The sequence below is a fragment of the Emys orbicularis genome, chromosome 22 (assembly GCF_028017835.1).
Source record: "Emys orbicularis isolate rEmyOrb1 chromosome 22, rEmyOrb1.hap1, whole genome shotgun sequence".
In the NCBI taxonomy this organism is placed as follows: domain Eukaryota; kingdom Metazoa; phylum Chordata; order Testudines; family Emydidae; genus Emys; species Emys orbicularis.
This window is the reverse complement of record NC_088704.1, coordinates 10000001-10025086: the sequence shown is the minus strand read 5'-3', so window position 1 is coordinate 10025086 and position 25086 is coordinate 10000001. Positions and strand designations below refer to the sequence as shown.

At 46.1% G+C, this 25086-nt stretch overlaps 1 protein-coding gene across 4 annotated transcripts in view; it reads left to right on the top strand.

Moving 5' to 3' along the window:
- KAZN (kazrin, periplakin interacting protein) overlaps nucleotides 1–25086 on the top strand; it is a 747507-nt gene that overhangs the window by 375885 nt on the left and 346536 nt on the right. Inside the window, exon 2 of one of the 4 annotated variants that reach the window (XM_065421353.1) lies at nucleotides 20243–20253. The exons of the other annotated variants lie outside the window; for them this stretch is intronic. Within the exon in view, the coding sequence (XP_065277425.1) occupies nucleotides 20243–20253 (11 nt within the window). The remainder of the gene's footprint in view (nucleotides 1–20242; nucleotides 20254–25086) is intronic. 4 annotated transcript variants of the gene reach the window in all.

Genomic DNA, 25086 nt, shown 5'->3' with positions numbered 1-25086 from the left:
GCAGTGAGCCAGGTCTGACTTGAATTTGGAGACTGGTGGAGGCGATGGAGGAAGGGAGATTGTATCATCAACTCCCATCCTGGAAGGAGAGTAGTTCGGCCCATGTATTCATGGGTCCCTGGGGCATTAGAATCCAGGGAGGTCCAAGACAGAATGAAGTGAAATATTTTCTGATGTCCCCTTGATTATGGTCTGAAAGGCATCAGCTACACCGCAGATATCAGAACGCTGATTAAGCTGTGCTTCCCCAGTAAAAGAGAATGTATTTTAACTGTATCAAACATTTGAATTTGACCTGAGGCAGATTATAATTATTCCGAAACAAACAGACAAAATGCTGGGGAAAGTCCCAGTGGAGAGAGCACATCCGTTATGGAAGATTTCCCAGTGGAAATCTTCAAAAATGCCATGTCCTTAAACCAATCAGTTCAACAACAATCTCTGGTTGAGCGTTTCTATTTTATCTGCATTGTGAGAGATGCTTTTTTAATTCCAGGTCAGAAAGTATTGAGAATAATTCTGGGAGAAAGAAACCTCGCCAGTTTAGTAACAGTATATGTAGAACTTTTAAAATCCCTTTCTACTTTCCACTCTTTTCTTGTCAAACTCTGGCACTAACTGCGTCCTGAAAGTTTCTGATTGCATCCTTGGGTGGTGCTGAGCATTCGTTCTTAAGGATCCTGATCCTATGAGAGATTGTAGCTGATAGTGCTCAGCATCTTGGGGAAGCAGATTATTCTTTGTGTTCTGGTGCTGCTTAGAGGCCTCCCTCAGAATTGGGGCACCATATAAACACCTAGTGAGCACCAGTCCCTGCCCTGAGGAGCTTACCATCCAAATCCACAAGGCAGAATAAAAGTTGGAGAAGTGAAATGTTGTTTCCATTTTACAAATGGGACACTGAGGTAAGTGTGATTGGACAAGGGTCACACACAGAGCCCTGGGACTTGAACCCAGCTTCCCTGAGTCCCAGTCCAGTGCTTTAACCACAAGACCATCCTTCTTAGGTCTGCTTCTGTACCCACTGACGTCTGTGGGAGTTTTGCCATTGACTTCAACTGGCCCTGGAGCATACCTTTCACAAGAATAGCCCTCCTGCTGGCAAACATCACTGTAGCTATGTCTAAAGGCAACGCTGTTACACTATATGGAAAGTTTCATTGATGCTGGCGGAATCTTGTTTTGATCCAGATCAGTTAAAGCTAATGGTTACCAAACCTACTCGCAAGGGATTTTTCCTTCTTTGAATTTAAAAGGCGATAAAGGCAGTTCTGTTTTTGGGAAGTCGCAGCAACAAAGCACTGTAAGCATCTTTACTTTCCTTCCCTGACGATATAATGGGTCACGTAATAGCCTTATGTCTCATCACACATGAAGACTTATGTTTACGGAGTCCCTTTCCAATTGTTACGCAGCTGTTATTCCCGTCTCTTCCACCCCCACATCTATCATTAATTATCTTTCAAAACTATCTCATCATTGCTCTGATTATTTTTTTTTCCAAGTCGATAAGCTTGTTACAGATAATCTTGTTTGCCCGGCGGAGAGGAAATCCAGCAATCTCCTTAATAGCCTCCTATGAGGATTTCATCTTGTTTAGTAACTGGACGCAGCTACCTATAAATATTCTATTTCTTTGCGGTTCTGCTGGCTGATTAAAGCCTGTTCTTTCGCCCAGATAAATGACGTCGTAAAACACTTCTGAGAGGGGAGAGCTTTGTGGAAGCTTCGCATGTGGGGCTTTCTAATCCAGTGCACAGTACTTCTCAACAAATAATTTTGGCCCAGATAGTCAGGAGTGACTATTGATTTTGGATAGTTCAGTTTTCATAGAGTTCTTTAGTGTGGCCTGATGGACAGAGCACTGGACTGGGAGTCAGGAGACGTGGGCTCTTTCCCCAGCTCTGTCACTCATTTGCTGATCTTGGGCAAGTCCCTTCTGTGCCTTAGTTTCTCCATCTGTAAAATGGGGATAGCGATACTGACCTCCTTTGTGAAGTACTAGTTGTTATTATTACTACCCACAGACCAGGCACTGAAGGGCATTGGCAATATAAGTTTCCCCACCACGGGGCCTCAGCCCTGTTCTGGAGGGCCCCATCTCTGTGATGTTGAAGAGTAGTTTAGGCTGGAATTTCACATGGGGTCTAAGGGAATAAGGCACCCATTGAAATTACATTCAATTAAAGGGGAGTCAGGTACTTCACTCCCTTAGGCCCCCGTGGAAATCCCAGCCTTGTCCACTTTGTCCTTGGCGCCTCTGCGGAGATTGCCAACGAGGGAGCTAATTGGTGACAACGGTGGTGTTGGTGGGGTTCTTAGTGATGTGACGGTCTGTCTTTTAGAACCTGGACGGAGACCATCAGCGAAATGGGCTCTAACGGGACGTGGCAACTGGCTGACCAGATTATTTTTCATTTGCATCTCCCTCACAAGAAGCCTCCTGAAGCTTAGTAAGACCTGAGTTGATTGTTCTTAATTTCAGACTCCATAGTCTGCCATTTAAACAATAATCGGGAGCTTCTGTGCACATACAAGAGGAGCCAGCGGCCTGCTGCTTTGAAAGGCCAGCTCTGGAACAGGCCTTTCCCTGATAAGAGCAGCTGAACATCCCTGCATTGTTTCTCCTTGGGTTACAGTCACCAAGACTAATCTCACTGGAGGAGGCAGCTGAAAATGGGGGGAGGATAGATGTAATGATGACCCTTCATTTTGAATATGGTGCCCAGATGCTACAATGGTGGGTGCACGGACTAGAAAAGCAGATGCATAGACAAGTCTGGTACTCTGCAGGCCGGGGTTCTATAAATATTAAGGGCCAGATCCTGACTCATGCTGAGTGCCTCTAATTTACACTTCGTAAAAATGTGTAGTGTTCGTACTCCTCTTTCCCCAAATTGGAAGGATATGGGCAGTGAAGAGAGAGAGACTGAACTAGACTGTCACTCATTTGACAATTCATTCCCCTATAGAAAATCTCTTACAATTGCTACTGTGTTTAGATTCAGGAATAAGATGTAGCAAGAATTCAGCCGTAAATGTGATCAGGGCTTGTTTTACTGCATGTCTCAGTAGTGCCCTGCTGGTTGTGTTTTGAGATATATTTATATATATATATATATATATATACACAATAGATGCATGGTAATGGGACAAATCCGGTAGCAAAGCACGGAATTTGACATCAGTTTGTAATCGCAACCTGTTTTATAATTAATCAGTCCTCAGGTTTGGAATTATATGCTGCTAGCCTTGCCTGCGATGGGTTCTCAGTAATTACTGAGGCGTGGATCTTGAGTATCTTAAATGCAGCACTGGGCACAAAACAGATGATAGGAAAGACAAGTATCTGTATGATTCACACTGGCCTACAGAGCACTTCATTCTTGACATCCTATTGCCATTACTGAGTTTGTATTTCTGTCCTCAAGGCTGGACTACGCTATCTGACCTTGGGCTGTTCCCAGTACCCCGACCATACGTGCTAGGGGTGCCTTTTCGCACTTCCAGAGAGCCTCACTATTCCAGTGGAAGTTGTTCCTCAAGGCCTTGGCACCTGATTCCATTTTACTGTGGTCAATGTGAGCTTTGCCCCTAACTTCCGGTGGAAGAGGGTCAAGCCCACTCCTTCCCCTAGTCATGCAAGGACCTCAACGTGCTTTGCAAACACTAATTAGTCTGACAACCCCCTGTGAGGTAGGTCAGTATCGTTGTTTGTTTTATTTGCTAAAGATACTTGTTTTACATTTTGGATGTATGGGGGCCAGAATTTTTAGAAACCACAAGTTGGGGTTGGATTTTCCAAAGAGTTCAGCTCCACATGTTGGTACCTACATGAAGTGGCCAGATTTTTACAAGAACTGAACTCCTGTTTTTCTCAATGGGAAATGCTGGATTGTGAGCTCCTTCTTCTTCTTCTTCTTCAAATCTGGCCTCATTTTGTGGCTGCTGAGCCCTTCTAAAAACTCCAACCCTAGAGTCAAACTGAACCTTAAACCATGAGGTTTGAGCTTCTCTCATGTTGGCGCCATAATATTGCTATATTGACTTGTTGATTGCTGGGCTGAAGATTGTTGTTTCCTGTGATAAAAAAGCCCAAGTATCTCAGTTCATTTCTATAGCATGTTATACCTGATGAGTGCGGCTGTTTGCTTCTGTGCTCCATAGGTGGTCATATTATAATGAGCATCCCCATCAGCGATGATAAACCATGCCAGTGCTCGTTTTCTTCAGTAACATCACGTTTTCCTTATTCTGCGAAAAACAAATCTCACCATCTCTCCACTGGAAGTATGGGGTATCTGTCTTCCCAGCTCCTTTCAGCTATTCTGGTATCATCCGCTTGCCATGAATGATGGTCCCCCCAGTGCAGTTAGATCTTCTGTAAGGTGTGCTGACATATATTTCAGAGAGCATGTAATACTCTGGGTGGTGGTTATTCATGTTTTGATGTATGTTTCATTCCTCTAACACTACAACTGATGGCCCTAATTCTGCAGTTCTTACTGTCGCTAGCAGTCCTCAGAGCTAATAGAACTACTCAAATGAGTAGGGAGCACTCCTTGTGAATAAGGGATCAGATCCTGCAGTAACATCCCATTTATTTTCTTCTCTAGAGATATACATCTGAGATGAATCCATTAGGGCTTTCTCCTACTGTGTTTGACTTCCAATAACCCGTTAACTTGTCCGTATGCTACAGTATTTTCCATGGAGCAGATTGTGGGTTTTTTGCCCCAAGGTCGGTTATTGGCAATAAACTGGGACACAGGAGACCTGGGTTCTGTTCCCAGCACTGCCACTGGCATGCTGTGTGTGTGACCTTGGACAAGTTGCTTATTTTCCCAAGCTGTGAAATGATGCGTCTGTTTCCCAACCTGTGAAATGATGACAAAGATACTTACTCTTTTGTTAAAGGGCTTTGAGATCTGTAGATGCAAAGTGCTGTATGAAAGCTAGGCATCATAATAAGAATTCCCCAAGAATTAGTCAGCTGCATGACGTCAGAATAAGAAGCCGCAGCAATTCATTTTGGCTGCGATGGAGAACAAATGTGTGGCCCAGTCTTGCATACACATATACGCCTGAGTAGCTTTACTCAGTGGGACCACTCGGTTTGGAGTGGTTGCCCTTCATCTATCTCGAAGGGCAGTGCATCTCAATGTTCACTGACTCATGAAGTCGATCAGTGTATTGTTACATGTACAGTGTTGCGAATCTTCTCCTTTGAAGTATGCAATAGTCTCTCCACTGTGGCCATGAATATAAAAAGTGTAACCGTTTTTCATTGTATGCCAGTGTGTGGAGTTAGAGGCCCTGGTAAACTTGTGCTCTCCTCTCCCCACGTCTAAGCTCACTGAATTCAGTTGCAGTCTGGCAGGAAGCACTTATCTCCGCATGCAATCTGATTGGTTGACATTGCTTCAGACCTAAGTATTGTTCCACTCCCTGGAAGTGAGTGATAGAAACATAATAACGTGTCAGTTGTCAGCCAGTCGGGTGCCATGATTTTTCTTATATGTAACCATCATCTTCATTTTTGAAAGCTTAATTCGCAATATACTCTTCAAAGGCCTGATCCTGCAGTCCCTTGCTCATAGGAGTAGCTCACTGACCATGTGTAACGCCGACAGACCCCAGTCGTCCGCGGGCAGGATTGAACCTGAGCCCTCGGGAGTTTAGTGCATGAGCCTCTACTGCATGAGCTAAAAGCCGTTTGGCCCTTTGCTAAGGCTGTAGAGCCGATTCATTAATCTCTCTTTCTCTAAGCAGTCTCGGTGCTACTAGATGGGACAGAACACCACACCCAGGAGGTGTGTGGGTTATACATGCAGGATTGGAAGCGAACATATTCAGCAACCAAAATTCCCGTATAACTTTTTACCACTTTTTGTACTAACACGTTATTGATTTTATGTAAAGGCATGAGCATATCAAAATGAGCCAATCCTATAGGCACTCAACACTTGGAAGCTAAGTATGCCTTCCATATAGGATCTCATGCGTTCAGCTTGCCATTACATGCAAAAAAGCGGAGGGACCTCCTTACATAGATATTTCCTGAAGGGCATTAATTACAGATCAAGGTGTGAACTGATTTTATTTTTCCGGTGCATTAAAATTATTCTTTGTGACAGCTACGGCAGAGTTTAAAAACCACATTAACATAGTGATTCTGTTGATGATATTAACATAACGATGCTAACAATAGACTTAAATGCAAAACTACAAAGATATATTTTTCCATTTGACCTTGAATGCTGGCATTGGGGAAAATACTACACTGAACCATTGTTTGTTTCTAGAATTGAACTTTGAAGGTTTTGTAACATTCAATTCATTGTTGTTGTTTTTCATGTGTAATGACACCACCATCTGGTTCATCTGCAGGGATCAAACCTGAGACTACTGAATCTCTGACATAGCTTGGAGGCCATAGCAGACTGGTCCATACTCTAGAGGGCAAAGACTCAGACTCTGCCGGCATGGATTACCCATGCAACTCTGCAGTTCTACATCTAGGAAAAAGAAGTGCTGAAACACCACTGGACAGACTGTTCTCGTGATATTTCTAGCCAGATATTGATGACTCTAGAGTTGTGGATAGTTCTGCTAAGCATCCGAAGTGTTGTCTCCTTTCCCGATCAGACTCTGACTCTGTATCTTCTGAAGTTTATCCAGCATTAACAACCCCTCTGGAATATTTTAAAGGACATATAAGAAAGTTCCATCACAGTAGCTCATCCCCGGAGATTTAATTTTTACCGGTGAAATTTTCAATAGGTCATGGCAAGGTTATTATGGTTTGGTGGCTAAAATCCAGAGTTGGGAGTCAGGAGATCAAGGCATTGTCTATGGTTCCATGTCTTGCTCTGCCAATGATCTGTATGACCTTAAGAATTTATATAACCACTTTGTGCCTCAGTTTCCCCATTTGTAAAATGGAGTTGTTGTGAGGCCGAATGAATGACACAATGCATCACAGCGCTGGGTTCCCATGCATAGCTCTGTGCTGCATTTAAGCCTCGTCTTACAGGGTTATATGATAGATAGGGCTTTGTGCAGATCCTCTGCATTGGGACGAATTCAATCCCAATGTTTTAACGTGCTTTGAGATCCTCTTAGTGTAAGGCCCTATGGAGCCCGAAAGCAAGAACTTCTGTCAGCTAGTGAATGTAAGGAAGGGCAGGGACCCATCAGCTGCAATCTCTCTCATTGTGTCACTTTTTCATTTCTGCCCACTGGATCTGGGGCACTTATCACCTGAGTTCTTCGTTAGCCAGACTTGGATGCACATTTACTTGCTGTTCCTCCCCCAGTTATTTTTATTTGCATGCTTGGAATTCTTGCTTTCAGCTCAGCAGTAATAAGTGAGCTGTTTGCATAATGAATGGTTTTAAAAGGCTTGGTTCCCCTGCCATGTCCCTAGCAGCGCCTTCCAGAAGGGTCTGTTTTTCAGGAGAAAGTGATATTAAAATAAAAGCTTAAATTTCCCAGAAAGTGTGTGAGCACGGACGCAGAGGGGAGAGCACGCTGCAGTCTCCTTTCTGCTCAGGGGAGGTGTGGTTGTCTCATGGCTCTGCTTCCTCCCATTCTCTTTTGGCTGGTTATCACCCAGTGGAGTATGAGGGACAGCATTTCTCCCTCACCCCTGGACTTGAGCATGGCAGAGGATCTCCTTTTGAACACACCTGTCTGGCCCGTTGTTTGTAGGCCCCCCATCTGCATGTGCAAATGTAAGAATTGTGAGAAGCAGTGTGGTCCATGGATAAGGCATTGAACTGGGAGTCAGGAGACTCTTCCAAGCTCAGCCAGTGACTTGCTGTGTGACAAGTAACTTCCCCTCTCTGTGCCTTTGTTTCGCATCCCACCCTTTATCTTAGACCAGAAGCTCTTTGGGGCACGGACTGGCTTTTAGTATGTGTCTGTACAGTACCTAGGCGAGTGGGGCCCAGTTTCTGCTAGGACCTCTAGCCACTATGGTAACACGCATTTAGTTGATGCCAGCAACGCTGGGATTCTCACCCTCGTTTTCTAAAGATCTTGTGAAGAATCTGATCCTGTGCATCCTACAGTTTCCTCATCTCTGTTACGGCCACACTTTTCTTCCCATCCTGAAATAAAGGTGGAGTCCAGCGCCATAACTTTTCCATCAGCCGCACCATCGTGCAGCTCCTCTGTCTATGCTACCTCCAAGGAGAAACTTGGCGAAAGGAAGCATGAAGCTCTTTAGTATGTTTCATAGCCAGCTGAAATGGAATGCTTTCTACCCACTGGGTCAGGAGTGAACTTGCTCATGATGCTATGTTGGCAGGAGAGGACACCAGCTCAAAGGATACAGAATGGTAACGAAATATGGAGAATTTGGAAAACAAAAGGCTAAGAGAATGAGCCTGCAAAACAGAGAACAAAATGAGGAGCTTCATATCATCAGTAGTTTGGAAAGTGTATCGGCAGGCATATACCATTGGCAGCTTTTTTTTTATTTGTTGCATGGAGACTTTAAGGGTAAAGTAATGTGGCAATGTCCATACTTTTGAAAAGTACCAGACTGACAATCCTGAAGACTGGAGCACTCTATTTACAGGTGGAATCAGGACATCATGGGCAGACATAGTGCAAACTGCCTCTCTTCCCCTCCTGCCAGCATACCAACCTTTTCCTGCAGTGAACCCATCCATGGCTGAAGAGGTAGTTCTGTTTGCAAGGCCCATCCTTAGCCTTTCTGCTGCAGTTGCCAGTAAGGGGCCGGTTATGGTGGCAAGGTGTGTTGTGAACATGTCTCCTGGGAAATAGACTGAGATCACCCCTCCCATGCCACATGCAAGGGGTGGGCCCTGAATTTTGTAGACGTACCCCATCCCTGAGCGGCTGTGGAGGCCAGGATCATCTACAAAACAGGCCCTCACCTCCACATTCCTCCCAACCGTTCTGGTAGTGTGGTCAGTGTGTGCTCCCTGCTACTGCTCCATCCTTAGAGGAAGTTTCACTCCGTGGCATGGGAACCCAAGCAAGCCAGTTCTATACGCGGAGACAGCATTCATTTGTTCTGGGCTGTCCTACAGAATTGAAGGTGATGATGCTGTGGAAGAGCAGTTGTCCCACTGGTGCATCCCCACTATGGAGAGGGGGGCATGTGGTGGTCACCCTCCTTCCTATCCTCCTAGCTGCTGCCCTCTACTTTGCTTTTCAACAGGTTTTGGCTGGGGCAGAGGATGAGGTGTTGGTTTTTCTTTTTCTTTTCTTTTTTTAAGCAAAATAAATTGGGGCAAGAACTATGTTTTATAAAAATTCCACCAACTCACATGGGGAGCATTCTGTTATGTTAACAGGCTGAGTTATTCCTACCCAGCGGAACCCTGGTGCAAGTCCTCACTTGGCACGTGCTGGATTTCATAGTCATTCTTAAGACAAAAAGAGGGGATGAATAATGAGCAGTGGTAATTCTCCTGCAAACATTAGCATCCCAGTCACTCTCATTTGAATTCGGTTCCCAGTAAGTCCCTTAAAATGCTATCTGTATTTTCAGGCCTCTTCATACAAAAATTCTGTAAGACACCGGACTCTGTTTATGTTCCCCTCCATTACTTTAAATTACATTGATCAAATCTAACAAGTATGGCAAGTTTCACATGAGAAAGAAGAGACGACTGCGGCTGAGTCCTTGATGGAAAGGGGACGTGAATTGAAAACCAGTCTGAAACCATAATCTGTGCCTCATACACGAAAGCTCCACTTTAGGAATGAGTGCAGGGAAAATAGGTTGGCTATAATTGCCTGGGTGCAGTGTTACAACACAGACAATAAAAGATGCAATTTAAAGCTCGGCAGCTCAGGCTTTGAAAATATTGGCACTGGCATGCCAGGAGGAATGCGTACAGATCTGTAAAACAGGGAAAGCCTGTGTGAAGGTCACTGCACTTCCCTGCATCTTCAGTGATGCTGTATGTAGGATCCCCTGCCTCTTGTGAGAGCCCCTGAGAGAAGGATATGTCCACGTTATGCTGCAGTGCATTGAGATTGAGTTCAGGTTGTTCTGTCTTCTGTCTGAACCTCAGCGTTACTTTAAAGTACAATAGAACATTGGTCCCCCAAAGGCAGAAGAGAAAGCTCCTGTAATGGACCCTTCTCCCTTTCTACTGCCCCAGTTTCCTCTCTTGCTTAGTTCTCATAGTTTAATTTTGCTGATGGGCTCTTTAGACCACTAGTGATCTGCAGAACCATTAGTGTGACCTTTTTGTTTCCTTTCCTTTCCTTTTAATGACAGCTGGCATTGACACTTACATTTAATCTGAATAAAGTATCTACCAACACTAGGTTTGTTTAGCCAGCCCTTTTTAACATCATCCTGATCAGATGCCTGGGAGCTGTCTATTAAAGTCCTGCATTCTGAACCTGCTGCTGTCTTGCTGTATGACTGTGGCAAATTCACCTGACTTTTAACTACTCTCTGTTAGCACATCTGAATAACAATTTCATCGTTTTAGCTCTGTCCAAAGTGGTTTTTGCCACTATATATATATGCTGTGTGGCTGGAGCACTGGACTGAGACTTGGGTGATCTGGATTCAATTCCTGACTGTGCTTTGGGGTGTGATCTTGGGCAAGTCACTTTGCCTCTCCATGCCTCAGTTTCCCCTTCTGTAAAATTGGAATAATGATACTGTCCTTTGAGGTTTACTGATGAAAATCTAGGTATTATCTGGGTGTGACTAACTTTCAGAAAGCAGCTAAACACCGTCCATAGAGCGAGCACACACTGCATTGCAATACATTCCCCTAATTTGGCACCATTGGGACAGGGGAAAGCTACAGTACTAATGGTGTTTGTGCTAATGCAAAGGGGCCTGATTCTAGGAGATGTGGGCACCTCCCGCTAGGCGTTGTCCTTGACTCTCTATGGAAGTCCAGGAGAGTAGAGATGTGATCAGTATTTTGCAGAATCCATCCTGAAATGTTAGTTGTTATAACAGTTGTTATAATCTCCCGCAGCCTCCCCTCCCTGCTCCCCCAATGCTGCTAGGTTTCATTAATGACCAAAAGGAAAGCTGTTTGGTTGTTTCCTTAGACCATATTTGCACCATAAATAAGCTAGTTTGGTTAAATCCTAACCTCACGTCAGCGCCAGCCAAAGAAATCAATCAGGTTGCCCACGTTGCGAGTGAAGGAAAAATTAATCCTTTGGTGTTGCCCAAGATGCAATTCAATATGATTATTACTTATATTGCAATAGCAGTGGGGTACTGATCAAAGGCCCAAGATGCTCACAGTAAAGACAGTCCCACCAAGCCCAGCCCAGGTTATGGCAAGGTACAGCAGGCTGAGAAGAAAAGGAGAATGAGGTCATAGTAACCTCAGCAAACTCTCACACAGTAAGCAGGAGGTCCTGGCTTACAGGCAGCCTAGCCACTGGCAAGTGGAGGGCTTTGCAGAGGAATTCTCCAGGAAGAAGTTTGAAGGAGGATACGTTTCAGGCAGCAGGAGTTAGCACTGTGTGGGTATGCTGGTGCAACTCAGGGCATTAACCATTTACGGTTTCCACAAGACTACTCCGGAGAGTAAAACAAGCAGGATTTAGTTCTTTGGACTAGTAGCCAGCATGGTTACGAAAGCCTTCCCAACCTCCCCGTTAGCGATCCGGACGAGCTGAGGTATGGAAAGGAGGAGAGATGTCCGGATGAAAGAGTTCCATCGCGGAACAGTAAGTAAAGCATATTCTGCTTTCCAGTGCAGACCCTAATTTCCTCAGGACCCCTGAGACTGTGCATGGCTCTGTGAGATAAAAGAATAAAGTGAGGGAGAAAAGTTGAATCCTTCATGTTCATTATTCTGTATGCAAAGAACATCAAAAGTACTAATGGAAATCCTTTTTTTCCCCTCTCTCTGTCTCATCAAAGCTCAATTGTAAAGATTGGGCAAGCTGATTCTCTACTGGTAAAATATTTATGAATGAAACAATTGGGACGCTGGTCCAGGCAAGTAAACATCCCTTCTAATATTATTACAGAAAGAGGTTAAACCCCTACCTCGCTCCCCCACTTATGTTTAGTTTCTTCTTGCTTTATTTAATTTGTATTTGCCTTACCTAGAGACCCCAGTCAAGATCCAGGTGCTTTGTGCTATACATCCAAGTAGTAAAAGACACTCCTTGTCCTGTGGCTCTTACGCTATAAAAGGCAAGACAGACAAAGGGTGGGAGAGAGTAACGTTTATTGTCCCCAAATTACAGAAGAGGAGTTTAAGCACAGGTAGAGTAAGGGACTTGACCATGGTCACAAAGGGTATGTCTGCACTGCATCGTAAGCCCAGATTTGTGGACTTGGTGTTTTCAAGCCTATGCTTGAGCATCCACATTAATTGTGAACCTGGTGTGACAGGCTTCCCCGGGGTGCAACCTGGAACTGGGGTACAGCTGAGCCCTCCAGCATACCAATCTGAGTCCCAACTTGCACTGTGAGGCTGTGACAAACTGCAGACTGCTCCCAGTCCTGCACTCACACAAACATTTACACAAGCAGGGACACACCCAGCTGCAGTTACATGAATGCTTTTCCTCAGCCACTCATGAACTAACGATAGAGAGGCTCCTTCAGTCAATTCCCCACAGCTTCCTAGCCTTGCACCCCTGGACTGTACCATCCTGCACTGGTCAAAAGTCTGACCAGTATAAGATTAATACCTAGTCCAGCCCTCCCTCAGTGTAGAGAGGACATGCACCAGTTTTTGTTCACTGAGTAGATTTCCCATGCACTTCAAGCAGCACACAGTTTTAAATAAAAAATATAAAACAAACTTATTAACTACAGAAAGATAGATTTTAAGTGATTATAAGTAGTAGCGTACAGATCAAAGTTGGTTACCTAAGAAATAAACAAAACTGCAATCTAGGTTCTATACACTAGACATGATTTGAATTAAGCAGTGTCTCACCCGGATGATACAAACAGTCCCCCAATTTTCCAGACACAGGTAGGGCTTCCTTCTTTCCCACCTGGGACTCCCTTCCCCGGGTCAGTCTTTGTTCCTAAGGTGTTTTCAGGTGTTGTCTTGTAGGGGGAATGAGGCCAAGTGATGATGTCACTTCCCCATATTTATAGTTTCTTCTAGCTTGCTGGAAAGATCTTTGCTCATGACGTGGGGGGTCCGCTCCCTCCCCCTCCCCCCTGCCTCATCAAGCATCCTCCATTGTCTATGTGCTCCCTCTGGGGAGCCTCCATTGTAAACAATTCCTGAGATAGTCCCTGGGCGTGTGGATTCCCTTTAATGGGGCCATTAACACTGTTTAGCTTCTTCATTGTTGTACCTGAAAGGCTGGTTGTGGGTGTTTCCAACTTCACAACATATTTCAGTAACATGCACATAGCAAAAACGTCATAACTTCACACACAATGCGAGCACATACAATCCAACAGGATATTCATGTTCAACAGATCAAGACTTTTAGATTGATACCTCACAAGTCATGCGTTGCACAAAACATGTCATCATTATATGACAATGGTGAGTATGGAGGTGCCAGGATGTTGCTTTGGGGCACAGTGTGTCACACCTGGGCTTACAATTGCTTACATACCTTCTGATTTGGGTCTGTGGCTTGAGTTGTGTCTACACTGCAGAATGACAGGCTTGAACGTGAGCCTCAGCAGGACTCTGACACTGATCCATCCTCCTAGCAGAGTCCTAGGTTCTGTGTGTGCGTGCTGACCCGAGTCAGACTGATTTGTGTGTGGACAGAAGGGGGCTTGGGCTCTAACCTGAGTCAGAGCCTGGGCTTAGTGTGTAGTGTAGACATACCCAAAGGGAGCTTGTGACAGAGCCAGGCATTGACTCCCTATCTCCTGAGTGTCCATGCTAGCACCTTAATCTCAACGCCATCTCTCCCCTGCAGTGTTGATGATAACACAGACTTGTTATGCATTTTGGGAAAATAAAAAGAAAAACCACAAAAAAACCTAAAGCCCTAAAACCCACCCAACGGGTTTGATATTTCAAACTCTGAGAATCCTCCTCTACAGCAACCGTTTGCTGTCAGAACTTGCTGGGTTGGCGCCAGCTGGGGGATTTCATTCAAGTGTCGATCAGATGAATGCAGGGGGACAGCTCTCCCTAGATCACCGCTTGGCGGGGCCCTTCTGACGTTCCTGGGTGAAGAGGGGATTATGCTCACAGCACAGAGCTGAAACAGCGTACAGAAAGAAACCGGTGCACGTCCCGGCTCACTGTCCAGAGCTCTGAATATAATGCGCGTCCTGATGAACCAGATGGTAAGTACTGGCATGCAGAGTGAAGTGTGCTCCTTTGGGGGCACTTAGAAACTGGCACCAGTGTCCTGAAGCTTAACTTCACAATGTTCAGCTTGTCGGAGGGCAGAGGGCACAGTGGGACCAACAGGCAGCTGGAGCTTCCAAGTATACACAGCCGGAGCGAGAAACACCGTGTTACATGCAAAAAAGGTTTCACGTGTCACCTAGTGGGGAATTTTTTTTTTCTCACCGGGTTATAATAGTTTATCAGGGAAAAATCTGCCACAAACATATCTGGAGCCAGATTCTAATCCCACTGCAGTCAGTGGGAGTCTTTCCATTGATTTCAAAGGGCTCGGATCAGTCCTGTACCCTTCAAACAGAAGGATTGCTCTTCCAGTCTAACCTGCCTTGATTTGAACCATTCATTTGTAAATATAATGATGTTTCCTACCCAGTTTTTATTTTACTGGGTTGAAATTATACAGTGTCACTCTTTACAATATATGCTGTTGCCTTCCAATGTGATTAAGTAGAATCTTGTGAATAACTTGAATCGTAGCAAGAAAGGGGGGGGGAGGGTGATAAATACGAGCTTCAGGATGTATTTTGCACACCCTAATTTCAGTCCTTAAAAGAAATCCTATTCCTGCCTATGTATAAATGTAAAAGACTTTTCAAATATTTATCTAAAACCAATGAGGTGTTTGTTTTTTTATGGACACATGCGCGTACACATGGCCTCCTTCCCAGTCAAAAGATGTCAGATAAAAATATTTCCGTGCTTCAGAATAGATTTTCATTTTCATGCCAAAGATTATCACCAAGAATTCTTCCTCTCCACCTCGGAAATGAGCTCACTGTGACATAATGGGGTGAACCACTAGTACTTTTCACTGAGACCTACCGTAGCAAGCAGTAATCGGATTTTGGTCCTACTTTCTTCAGTGGGAAATTTCTATTTCGATCCAAATCAAATGCACTATACAGACTTGGGGGTCTTTATTTTGGGGGATAGATTGCTGTGTTCTGGAGTAAAAATATTTTCCTTTCTCTTTGCAGCATTGCAGAAGCAATCCTGAAGCGATTGCACTCCCCTTATACTAATTATCCATTTTGGGGACACTTCATCTTATACAGAGGCCATTTGTGGAACGGAAACATTACCTTTTTAACTTTCCCATCAATGGAGAAAACTTACATTTATGCCATCCATGGAACACTCACCCTGAAAAGCCTTTTAATAACTTACTTCTATGACTAATATCCATAATTCATCCAGGGCTTCCCCCCCTCTCCTCCCCCAATGCAATTTTGCTGGCCCAAACAATGTTTACCTGATTTTTTTTAAAATAAGCACACTCACCCATGTGCAGGGAGTGCAGGATGATTTATGAGGGTGTTTTGATCCTGGCTTATTTCCTAATCCTGATTTTTTATTATTATTATTATTTCTAATTTTGCACAGTCTTTCAATGGATAAGGTAATTAAAAAAACCAACGCATAGTTTAAAGAGCTAATATTGAATTTCCATTCATAATATCAGGTGCATAGGGCTAGTGGGGGCAACAAAGGTAACCCTGCAACATATTAGTTATAAATAGGGATGGGAAATCTAGTTCAGATGCAGTCAGAACCAACTCTCAAACCTTTGCCTTAACCTCCTCCTCTGAATCTGAGGTCAAAAATGCTCTGAATTTATTTTAAAAACGTGCACTTTCTAGCTTCATCCAGAAACTTTCTTTTAGTACACCTCTACCTTGATATAACACTGTCCTCAGGAGCCAAAAAATCTTACTGCGTTATAGGTGAAACAGCGTTATATCAAACTTGCTTTGATCCCCCAGAGTGCGCAGCCCCCCGCCCCCCGGAGCGCTGCTTTGCCGCGTTCTATCCAAATTCGTGTTATATCGGGTCACGTTATATTGGGGTAGAGATGTACAACTGGGCCTGGATCCACAAAGGCACTTTAATGTAACCGCTGGCTTCTAGGTGCCTAGACAATCACTGGACTCCACAAAGCCCAAGTTAGGCACCTGGGCTCCCTACGGGGAGAGAGAGAAACCTAAGAACGGGATCCATAGAAGCCAGCATGCCATGTGGGGAGTCGCCTAAACTAGCCAATAGTGGATGCCAATAAGAAGGGTGTGTCCTAAGCCTCGCCCTTCTCAGGGTATGTGTACACTGCAATTAAAAACCCGTGGCTGGCACATGCCGGCTGACTTGGTCGCGTGGGGCTCAGGCTAAGGGAGAGGTGTCTGAGAGAGGTGATGACTTCACAGGCCTTCGCTTAGCTCCCCACCCTGTGCTTCCATTGTCCTGAACCTGCTCTTGACTCCTGATTCCAGCTCTGACTGTTGGTTCCGGTTCCCGTCCTGATTGCCACTGCTCCAATCACTGGGCCTGGCTATCCACATCTCAATTTCTGACACCTACGTCCTTTAGTGAATCTGGTTCTTAATGCCTTTAAAGACTTACCATTTGTTACTGCGAGTGTGGTACTACTCTCCCCTAGACTTAGGGCTTACACTTACACTCACCGGGGGATCGATGAGCAACGATCGATGTATTGGCAGTCAATTTAGTGAGGACCCGCTAAATTGACCGCAGATCACTCTCCCATCGACTCTTGTCAGATCAAGAAGAGTAGGGGGAGTTGACGGGAGAGCATCTCCCGTTGATGTCGCATAGTGTCGACCCCGCGGTAAGTAGATCTAAGCTATGTCGATTTGAGTTACGCTATTCACGTAACTCAAATTGTGTAGCTTGGATCGACTTTCCCCTGTAGTGTAGACAAGGCCTTAGATATTGGAATATGCCACTGTTGCTGTAGATATGTGAAATGGTGAATGTCAAGTTGGGAATGATATCCAGGGTATTTCTGTTTAAGCATAAACCAATAAGTGCTGGAAATTCAATAGGAGAGCCTTTGCTTATGTGAACATTGGTTTAATTTCCAGACCAAAGAAGATCAGTCAAAATATTTGAAGTTCACCTATCAGTAATATTGAGTCACTTACAATTACATAAGGAGGAGATGGCTGTCTTAAAAAGCAGACATATCTTTGGCTGTGTACACACATAAGTTGATGAATACAGTAAAACATTAGAACTTCTGTCAATATTGTAGTACCTTTGGAATGGAATGTTCTTTAAAAATGCATCCTTTGAAAGCTGATCGTTTTGTTGTTGCATGGAGGTGCATATAAATTTATAAATGTATTATGTAAATTAATACAAATAATCAGCACTGGTCTCAAATAAAGGGGGAAACTTTAACAAATTTTTAAAAACACTCTGCTTTTATTTTTTTTATTCAAACTTTTGAAAATTTTCAACCAGTTCCATAACTGGCTGAAAAAAACAGGAAATGTACCATGAAAATGACATTGAAATTTGTTATGATTTCTTTTAATTGTGAAATTTCATCCAATTTTTGAAATTTGGAAAGTTTTGACCAGTTGTAAAAATAACATTCATGGGGCCAAATCTTTACTCAGGCTGTGATCCTGCTAGTCCTTGCATGGTGCACAAGATTGGTGCTTCCACTGTTTAATGCAGGCCCATTTTAGCTTAAGCATAAGGACCACAAAGCATGAAACACCTCAAAATGTCATATAATGTTCTCTCCTGAATAGTAAATAGAGGGGGGGAAATTTATGTTTACTGCATTTCATTTCTGATCTTTATTTTTTTTCTTTTAATATTTATTTGATCACTTTGATATTAAGATGCCTAATATTAGAATTTTACCTTTAACATTTGGTTAGCATCACTTAATTCCTTGGCACTAGCCAAACACATCTCCATTAATAAGAGTTCCCACTTAAGCAGCAGTCACTGTTGTTAAGTCATTCACCACATTGATTCCCTAGGAGATGCCCCAGTAAAGCGCTCACCCCAGTTATTGGCCCAATCCAAAATCTGCTGAAGTTGATGGAAAGACTCCTATAGACTTCAGTGGGCTTTGGATCATGTGCACAGCTAAGTAAACTATATGGCCCCACCTTAGGACATGGTAGATGCAAGGAAGGAAATTATCCACAACACAGCCATAGAAATGCAATGGAGAAGTTATAAGCAACAGCAAAACTGTAGTCCTCGCAGGTTTGGTTTTTGTTTCTATCTACAGTCATTAGAGAAGCTTAAAAATGTTTTTTTGGGGAAAAAAAATAGTAGGGAACAAATAAGTAGTTGTCCACACTCTGAACAGCTTGCTGTTCAGCAAAGCCTGTAATTGCAGCGTCACGATCAGAGGCACACAGCATCTCCCGGGTGTGCGGAGGCAGGCTCAGGAACAGTCGAGGCATAATCTATTTTCTTTTGGGTTCAGCACATTGAACATTGCTGCTGCCTGGTGTCATGGCCGTTGAAAGGCAGAACAGGAGAAATGCACTAACATGCGCCGAAGCTGTGAGAGTCCACCCCACACCGAGATGCCGGTGGCTTGCACTTAATGGAGAAAATTTAAAATGGGGCATGCAGGCTAAGCATGGTTTTAACTCTGGGCCATAATATGGCTTTAGCATAGAGCTAGAAGGAGACAGGTTATTAACGCTTTTGACATTCCCTTTGAATACCATCATATTTCAATCCTGTTAAGCTATTGGGCCATTGTTTATGGGTTTCAGACTGAAATAACTAGGCTGAGTCTAGAAATGTTGTTTTACTTTCTAATTTACTACATAAATCTTATCGCCTCTGCCGTCATTTCTTTCCCCCCTGCCCTCAACAGACTAAGCATCGTACTGAACATATGGGAGCAAGTCAAGTCTCTGCTCTTGTCCGGTGATGGAGTCGCGCCAGTGACAATGGACATGAGTCTGGAGATTCTCTCCCCCCCCCCCCACTGCTATAAGATGTATTTTTGAGAAGAAAGGGGTAGAACTTACAATGTTCATAGAAGTAAGAAATGGCTCGAGTTGGCTAGAGCCAGGTACAGTGCTATAAAGCAGGGGTTCTCAACCTTTTTTTTCTGAGGCCCCCCACAACCTGCTATAAAAACTCCACAGCCCAGCAGGGGCGGGGGCGGGGCTCTGGGCTGCGGGGGAGCTCGGGCATAGATGTAGTTCGAGTTCTATTTTGGGTGGGCAGGGGCCAGCGGGGCTCGAGCCAGCTCCGCACGGCGGGCTCCGGGGAGGGAGTGCCACCTACACCCCCTGACTCACCTCGGCAGGCCACCCACCTGTCGGGGGGGGAGGGGGAGTGCAACCATAAATTATAACTCAAAGGTGGGGGGCTCCGCTCAAAAAGTCTGAAAACAGCTCAGGGTGTGGGCAGGGGGTTAGTTCAGGGTGCAGAGAGGGGGTAGCTAGGGGCTGTGCAGGCAGGGGGTTAGTTCTGGGTGCAGGGAGAGGGGTAGCTAGGGGCTGTGTGCAGGTGGGGTGGAGCTCAGGGTGCAGGCAGGGGGTAGCTCGGAGCTGTGTGCAGGCAGGGGGGTAGCTAAGGGTGCAGGGAGAGGGGTAGCTGGGGCTGTGTGCGGGCAGGGGGTAGTTCAGGGTGCAGGGAGGGGGTAGCTAGGAGCTGTGTGCAGGAAGGGGGTAGCTCAGGGTGCAGGGAGGGGGTAGCTAGGAGCTGTGTGCAGGAAGGGGGTAGCTCAGGGTGCAGGGAGAGGGGTAGCTAGGGGCTGTGTGCGGGCAGGGGGTAGCTCAGGGTGCAGGGAGAGGGGTAGCTGGGGCTGTGTGCGGGCAGGGGGTAGTTCAGGGTGCAGGGAGATGGGTAGCTAGGGGCTGTGTGCTGGGAGGGCTCTGCCAGCGGTCCCTGTTCCCCAAGGGCTCTGCCAGCCATGGAGCCAGGTCCCCCACACAGGCGGCTCTTACCAGCTGCGTGAGGAAAGGGGGCTGGGAGCTGAGGAGCAGCTTCAACCCCGGGCACAAGCAGCAGACGAGGGAACGCCGCGGCTGCCTGCTCCATGGCACCCACCAGAGCAGCAGCTGTCCCGCACTGCCCGGCTCTGGCTCTGGCTTCCCGCCTCCGACTTGGCCAGGTGGTGGGGAGAGAAGGCGGTGGGGTGGGGTGTGGAGCTGCCCTGGGACTGCCCTGCTCTTGCACTGTAGTTTTTTAGGGGAGGGGAATACCCCTGTGTCCTCCAACTCTGCCCATGGGCTCAGGGCTTCTGCCCCATGAGGAGCACCGGGGCTCAGGGCTCCAGAATTCAGCCCTGCTGCTCCCAGCTTCAGCCCCACAGGCCACTGGGGATTGGAGCTTCAGCCCTGCTGCTCCCAGCTTCAGCCCCCCCAGGCACTGGGGATTAGAGCTTCAACCCTGCGGCTCCTGGCTTCAGCCCTGCAGGAGGTGCTGGGGCTCGGGCTCTGGGTTTTAGGCACGGAGCCCCGTGGCCCTCCTGAAAGGGTTTGTGATCCCCCTGTTGAGAACCACTGCTATAAAGTACTCTGCTAGCCTGCTTAAGTGCTTTCTTGAATAGGAGTGCTGCCCTAAATTGGGGTCTTAAACGTGTGCGTAATTTTAAGCATGAGAGTAATGCCATTGATTTGAATGGGATAACTCTCATACTTAAAACTAGAAATGCGTGTGGATGTTTTGCTGGACGAGGTCCCACGTCTCGCCATCCCACTTACAATTCTGATTTGCAGAGCCACCTCCTTTGCTTGAGCACAGACTTCTAGTCCTGCCAGATTTTGTTGTGCCTTCACAGTGTGGCCAGATCACTATGGGGGACTAGATTGAAAGCATTAAGGAAATAAGGCAGCACGGCCCAGGGGTAGAACACTAGACGAGACGTCAAAAGGCCAGGTTATGCTCCTGGTTCTGCCACTGACTTTTGTGAGCAGAGGAATGTGTCACTTAACTTTTCAGTTCCTCAGTTTGACCAACTGTCAAATGGGGGCAATTCTTCCTGCATTTATGAAGCACTTGGAGACATGCAGTGTTTGTGCCAGGGCTGGCTCCAGGCACCAGCGAACGAAGCAGATGCTTGGGGCGGCACATCCGGGTCTTCAGCAGCAATTCGGCCGCGGGTCCCTCAGTCCCTCTCGGAGCGAAGGATTCGCCGCCGAGGAATGAAGCGGCGCGGTTGAGCTGCCACCGAAGTGCTGCCGATCGTGGCTTTTTTTTTCTTTTTTTTTCCCCCCCTTCGCCACTTGGGGCGGCAAAAAAGCCTGAGCCGGCCCTGGTTTGTGCTATATGAGAATTAAGTAATATTGCAAGCACAAACTCCCTGGTTCTTGTCCTCCAAGTATCCCCTCTCTTTCTCCAAATTCCTCCTTAAAGAACATACTGCTCAGCAGTCATTACTCCCTTCTGCCCATCATCAGCAAATCCCCACTCTCTGGCTCTTGAGTTTGTATCTCTTGTCCAATTTAAGTTCCAATCCTGCAGCTACTTAGAGGCAATGGACCAACTCACCATAGAAAGTGCAACCTCTGGCTATAGAATTGGGCCCTGCTCTGTAAGCTGTTTGATGCAGATCACTTCTCTTGTTCGTTGTTCAGCTGTGACAGTTGCTGCTCTATGAATTATTCGTAGCCAATCACAATGATAGGTTTGGATTTGTGATGTATTTGTTCTGGATAAACTAGCCCAGATGACATTTCTGTTTTACCGGGGAAAGCTCCTACTTTCCCTCCTCTCTCCCACAAGCTTGGGTGGAGTGAGCAGCCCTAGGCTCCTTCAGAATGCCCCCCCCACCAGTTTGACTGAGACATAAGAAACCCAGCCAGCAACTGACTCACCCTACTCTCCAACCAGTCCCTGGTTTCTAATACTAGTGACATTGATCAAATTTGGTCTCTGGAGGTCATAGGTCAGCGCATTCATTAACCCACCCACCACTCACCTCTACCCCCCTTGTATCCACTTTCATCTATCGATATAGGACAAAGGAACATAAGAAAACACAATGGCAAATATTTTGTGTAGCCAAACCTGGACATTCTATTTCCATAGATTCTTTGTATTCTGAGTTAGACCTCGTGCTTTCACTGTCCTGTAGCTTATTATGTGAGGTTAATCAAAAGTCCAGCTCATCAGACAGTGGAAGACAGCATACGTGTGGCTTCCAATACAGAGCGCTCCCAAAAGGTGCCGCTCCCAGTCCCAGCACTGCAGTCTGAAATGCAGTGTGCCTCCCTCTCCTCGTGGGTGACAATTTGAGGATTTGCTGTTGATGAGACTATAAAACAATGACAAACCCGCGCCGATTATATGATCTGCCCGAGATAACCCTAATCAATCTCGGCTCGCGCTCGGTGTGCGCGCTGCAGTAATAAAGACACAGTAAATGGAGCTGCTCTGACAAATCAATGACCTTTTCATGTCAGTCTTCGCAGGGAGAGTCAGTAAAACATAGAAGGTGCAATTTGGGCCCCTAACGAAGGCTGCAGGGCTTTGGGAGGCTCGGGGAGCGTGTGGAGAAAGGGGGTCACTTTACCGTTTTTAAAAAAAACGGGCCAGATCCTCTGCGGACGTAGATGACTTCAGTGGAGCTAGAGAAAGACAAAGTAGGTGAGGTTATATTCAGTGGGTCTATGGCAGTTTATACCGCTGGCCTGTATTTTATTACCCAGGGGGCTTATTTCTTCCTGTCTGAATTTCCGAGGCACTGTTCTCTTCCACTCATCTTGCTCACACAGTCTCTCCTGCACAAGGGGAAAATCATGTCCCTTCCACCTCCTCCTTCATTGTTTGGATCAATATAGTGCCTGGAAGCTTCAAGTGAGATCAGGGCTCTATTGTGCTAGGGGGTCTGTGCGTATAATAAGACAGTCTGTCCAGAAGTGCTTACGCCGGGGCTGTGGAAGGCCCTACCTGGTGCAGCTCTATGGAGGAGCAGGATTTCAGAAGCCCACAAAATGGATTGGTGCCTCCAGCCCCACAGCATGTATAGCAGCAGGGTTTGTGGGCAGGGCGCAGGAGCAGAGTGGATGGAGCTAGTGCTGCATGGATCACTGGCCGCTGTCTCCCTGAGTGACTGTGTAGTAGCAGCAGGGATGAATACAGTCCTGGAGAGGCAGCAGCAGTTATGGAGTGTGGCTCTGCTGCCATTCCAGATTGGGGACGTGGGGCAGGGCCCCTCCTCCCTGGCCCTAGTGGAACCATCGCCTGGACCACCTCGGTCTGCTTGGGCTTCCTGTGTGTGCGGGAATCCTTGTGGTGGAGGGCTCAGAATGGTCAGGCCCTCTCATTATACATACCCAGCTCTTTACCTTCCAAACCTAAGTCCCCATCCTCCTTCCTCACATTTCTGCAGCTTCTAGGAGGAGGGTCTCGCAGGGCACCAAAGCCAGTCCTCCTCACCCACCCTTTCCCCAGGGACTTGCAGGCTCTCCTTCACAAGTGGCTTCCCCCAGTTCCCTACAAGCTTGGGTGGAGTGAGCAGCCCTAGGCTCCTTCAGAATGCCTCTTAGCAACGAGCTGTGTCTGCATGCAGCATATGCACAAAAAGCAGGGTCACCAATTCAACTACTCACATGAGGCATAGGAAATATAACTCAGGACTTTGTGCTCCCAAAACACAGACCCCTGCCATTTGAGGCTACAGCATCCCTATTAGCTGGCAGGTCTAGAGTCTGGCGGTACTCTGAGTTTTCAGGTCACATGAGAACCTGGTCTGGTTGCCGGGGCCTACCTCCTCCTCTGCCTCCCCGCAGGTTTTGCAGTTTCAAATGAAACCTGGCCAAAGCAGCCGAGTTTCTCTTGCTTTCAGACTGCGGAGCCACTGAACGTTGTGTGAGCTTCCATCCAAAGCCTTAGCTTGACCCGGGTGTTCATGGACCTTTCAGACAAACCTGGCCTGAGTTTGGGGCTTGCGTGGAATTCTGAAACGTGGCATCGTTTCAGTGCAAACGCTTTGCGCCATTGTCGTCTGTAGGAGAGCTCTTATTTCCTTTGGGGTGACAGGACCACAGCCTTTACCTCCGGGCTGACTCCTTCCACCAACAGACAATGGCAGGCATACCACCCGAGACTTGTATATATTACAATCAATTATTTTTTGTCACGGTCCAAATTTCTTGATCAGGGTACAGTCAAGGTTCAGACTCCAGAGAAACATTTTTCACACTGCAATAACAATAATGATCATAAGTAAATAAAAAGATTTCGCGGTCCATTCAAAAGCGTCTGGTGGTCCGGATTTGACGGATGGTCGCCCTATTGTCTACCCATGTATTACATCATGGAGTAGTGCATTGGAATGTTTCCTGATTCACTGGAACTGTCCTTACCCACTCAACATAATTTCACTCTAATTTAGCATCTGGGTGATATCATTCAGGAATTTATTTAGTTTGGGGGGGGGGCAGCATAAATATTTTGGAAGAAAAAATATTGAAGTAATAATTTTGCCTACGCACCTATGATCAATTTGCTAGATGCCATTGGAGCCGAATACAAAAAGTCTCTCTTTTGGGTGCATTGCAAATGCAAATCAAATACAAGAAACCCATAATCCAAGCAACAGATTTTGGTGAAGGCTTACGCGCCTCACAGACATCCCAGGTGTGATGTTATTCCATAGAGTCCTTTGTTAGTTTGGATACAGGGAGGAAAGACTAGAGGAGAAAACGGCAGCGATGAAGTCATAAAGAGGTTCCTTGGTTATGGGGCTAGCCGGGGGGCTTGGGAGACCCAGGTGCAGTTCCCAGCTCTGCTGCAGGCTTCCTGTGTGATCTTGGGTGAGTCAATTAGCCTCTCTGTGCCTCAGTTTCCCCCCCCCCCCCCCCCCGTCAATTCTCCTTTGTTAGTGATGTAGTTTTTACTTGGTTTCCCTAACGCAGCAGAGGGCACAAGATATCATGGATAAGCCAAGAGCAGAGATTGAGAGTAGGAAGCAATAAACTTAAAGCGAGAAGAGAGGTTTGGGCAAGAACTTAGTCAACGTTTG